The sequence below is a fragment of the Cricetulus griseus genome, chromosome 5, assembly GCF_003668045.3.
Source record: "Cricetulus griseus strain 17A/GY chromosome 5, alternate assembly CriGri-PICRH-1.0, whole genome shotgun sequence".
Classification (NCBI taxonomy): Eukaryota; Metazoa; Chordata; class Mammalia; order Rodentia; family Cricetidae; genus Cricetulus; species Cricetulus griseus.
The window spans coordinates 179,020,123-179,023,401 of NC_048598.1; the positions used below are offsets into that span (position 1 = coordinate 179,020,123).

General features: G+C 47.9%; 1 gene segment (V, D, J or C); it reads left to right on the forward strand.

The window, feature by feature from the left end:
* Positions 1 to 715: 715 nt before the first annotated feature.
* The window catches only part of LOC118238994, a 3,289-nt gene continuing 725 nt past the window's right edge, over positions 716 to 3,279 (forward strand). Inside the window, 2 exon segments of the V gene segment in view lie at positions 716 to 758; positions 841 to 1,174. Coding sequence covers positions 716 to 758; positions 841 to 1,174 — 377 coding nt within the window.

Consider the following 3,279-nt stretch of genomic DNA (forward strand, 5'->3'; position numbering starts at 1 on the left):
TGAACAAGACTCCCTTAATATAGGTGACAGTGGTGCAGCAGGGACAATACATGAGGCCACTGATGGTGTGAACAAGATCTAACTCTAATGCACAATCAGACTTAGTGGAGCCCATTCTACATGGAGAGAGAACCTGCCCAGCCTAGACACAGGGGTGCCAGGGGGTGGGGAGGCACCTTGGTCAGCCTCAAGGAGATGATGGACAGAATTAGTAGCTTCCTAGGGAAGGACTTATACTCTACAAGGAGCAGATGGGAGGTGGGGGAGTGGGAGAAGGGAAGGGAGAGGAGGGAGGAGATACTGGAATTTGAATATAAAATTAATTAATTAAAGAATAATAATATATCAAATGTTAAGAAATAAATGAATGGAAAAAAGAAAAATATATATATATATATATATAGGAGCAGAAGATTGGGGGAGTGTTGGTCTAGGAAATGGAGGTGGGGTCATGCCAGTGTGTGTGTCCTGTGAGCCCTGTGGTCCCCAAACTGTCTTACCTCAGACACACACTATAGAAAATGAGACACAGTGATGGCTGTGTTGTAATGAGGAAATGGGGTGGTATCCACCCTCCTCTTTTATATGGACAAGGCTGACTCCCCACATGCAAATGCATCTTCTAGCTCTAAGTTAAATCCCCTCCTGGGCTGTGGGGGCTCACATCTCTCTCACAGGAGGCTGACCTCTGAGAAAAGGGGGTGTAGCCTAGAAGATGAGACTGTTGGGTCTTCTGTACCTGGTGACAGCCCTTCCTGGTGAGTGTGACCATTTCATACATGTGTCCATGAGGGGATGTGACAACATGTGATTGACAGAATTGACTCTTCCTGTCTGCAGGTGTCCTGTCCCAGATCCAGCTTCAGGAGTCAGGACCTGGCCTGGTGAAGCCCTCACAGTCGCTGTCCCTCACTTGCTCTGTCACTGGTTTCTCCATCACCACCAGTGGTTACGGCTGGAGCTGGATCAGGCAATTCCCAGGGAAGAAGCTGGAGTGGATGGGGTACATAGGTTATAGTGGTAGCACTAGCTACAACCCATCCCTCAAGAGCCGCATCTCCATCACCAGAGACACAGCCAAGAACCAGATCTTCCTGCAGCTGAACTCTGTGACCACTGAGGACACAGCCACATATTACTGTTCAAGAGACACAGTGAGGGGACTTCAGCATGAGCCCAGACAAAAACCTCCCTGCAGAGGAGCTCTGGGCCAGCAGGGGGCGCTCAGGCCTAAGGAAGCCCAGGTACTGTAAGTCTTTAGAACAGGGATAGAAAAACACCTGGTTTCCACTTTTCCTCCATGCAGAGAGAAGGACAGGGGTCTTTTCTTTCTTTGATGTTGAAATACTGTGTTCATGTAAAGTAACATTTGTTTGTGTCTCACCGTGATTCTCAGGACAGGTTGTACAGTAATATTTCTTGTCATTTTGGATGTGGACAAAGTCTTTACCAACTGAACCATGTCTCTGTGTTTAGGAATACGTTTTGTTGAAAACAACTTATTGGAACTCTGCTGATCTCACATGGCATTAGTTTTCACATAAAAATCTGATTCCACTTTGATTGCTCGCAAAGTCCACTCTCAGTAACATCTGTGTGTTACAGCTCATCCTAGCCTGCTCACACAAAGCAGTTGAAGGGATGCCTAGGGAATGAGACACAGTGTGATAAGGGGGTTGATAGTGCAGAGTGGGCATGGAAGGACGGTGCAGCTTTGACTATGAACAGAGGAGAGTTGGTCATCTTCATTTTCACAGAGCAGGGTCAGGACGGTATGATCCTCCTCGTGTCCCATTTGTGTGGGAGCAGGCAAACACGTTGGGATCAAGAAAGTATCCCAGAAGGGAAATTAGGTGAGATCTACTGGGTGAACTGGGGATGGGGGAGGGTGGTTAGGGAGAAGGGAGGGAGGATGAGGACATGAGGGAGCAGCGTGGTCAAGGAAGCCGGAAGGGATGCAGTAAAGAGCAAGGGAAGAGATATCTTAGTAGAGAGAGCCACTATGGGGTTAGGGAGAAGCCTGGTGCCAGAGTTCTTCCCAAGATTTCACCAGGGTTTCCTCAGCTAAGACTCCTACCAATAGTGGAGAGGATGCCAGAAATTGCCTACCCCTGTAACCAGATTGCTGAATAACCCAACTGTCACCATAGAGCCTTCAGTAATTGATGGAACCAGGCACAGAGATCCATAACCAAGAACCAGGCCAAGTTCTGGGAATCCAGCAGAAGAGAGGTAGGAGGGAAAATATGAGCAAAGAGGTCAAGATCATGATGGAGATATCCACAGAGACAGCTGAGCCAAGCTTGTGAAAACCAATGAACTCTAAACCTACAACTGTAGAGACTTCAGGTGACAAAGCTTGGCCCTCTGTAAATGGGAGACAGTTGGGAAGCCTGAACTATCAGAGGGTCTCCAGGCAGTAGGACCATGATACCAACCTGGTATATGAACTAGCTCCTTAGAGGCCATTCCCTATGGTGGGTGCCATGCTCAGTGGCAGCAGGAGCACATTAGAATCATGATAGAATCCTGGTACATGAGCTGGCTTGTTGGAGCCCAGTCACCATGGTGGGATTCCAAGCTGAGCCTTAATGCATTGTAGAAGGACATGGCTCTGCCCCAAACCATTGTGTCAGAGTTTGTTGATCCCCATGAGAGCCCTTACCCTTGAGGAAAGTGGACTGAGGATGATCTGGGGGGATGAGGATGGGGTAGCAGGAGGTGTGGGAGTGAAAAAATGTGGTTGGAATGTTAAATGAAATTGAAAAGAACAAATAAAGTATATAAAAAGAATATACCCCTGAGGACTGTGCCTCTATTTCCTCTAGGAAACTCAGGGTAAATCATCCTGTCCATGAGGCAAGGTTGACATGCAGTGTTCTCCCCTCTTGTCTCCTCTGCAGACTCAACCACTGAGAGCAGCCTCAAGTCATAGCCTCAGGCTCATAGCCCATCTCGGACCTTTGAGCCCCAATCTCCTTCTCACAGGAGCTCCATTAAAGTGGGTGTGTCCAGGACTGCTTCTCTGCTCAAGGCTGATCTCAGAAGTGACAGTCACAGGGTTTAAGGAAAGGCAACTGGGCATGTGGCTCATAGTGTGTGTGACTGATGGTGATGTTCACTGTTCTCATAGTGTGTGTGACCGATGGTGACGTTCACTGTTCTCACAGTGAGTGTGACTGATGGTGACGTTCACTGTTCTCATAGTGTGTGTGACTGATGGTGATGTTCACTGTTCTCATAGTGTGTGTGACTGATTGTGACGTTCACTGTTCTCAT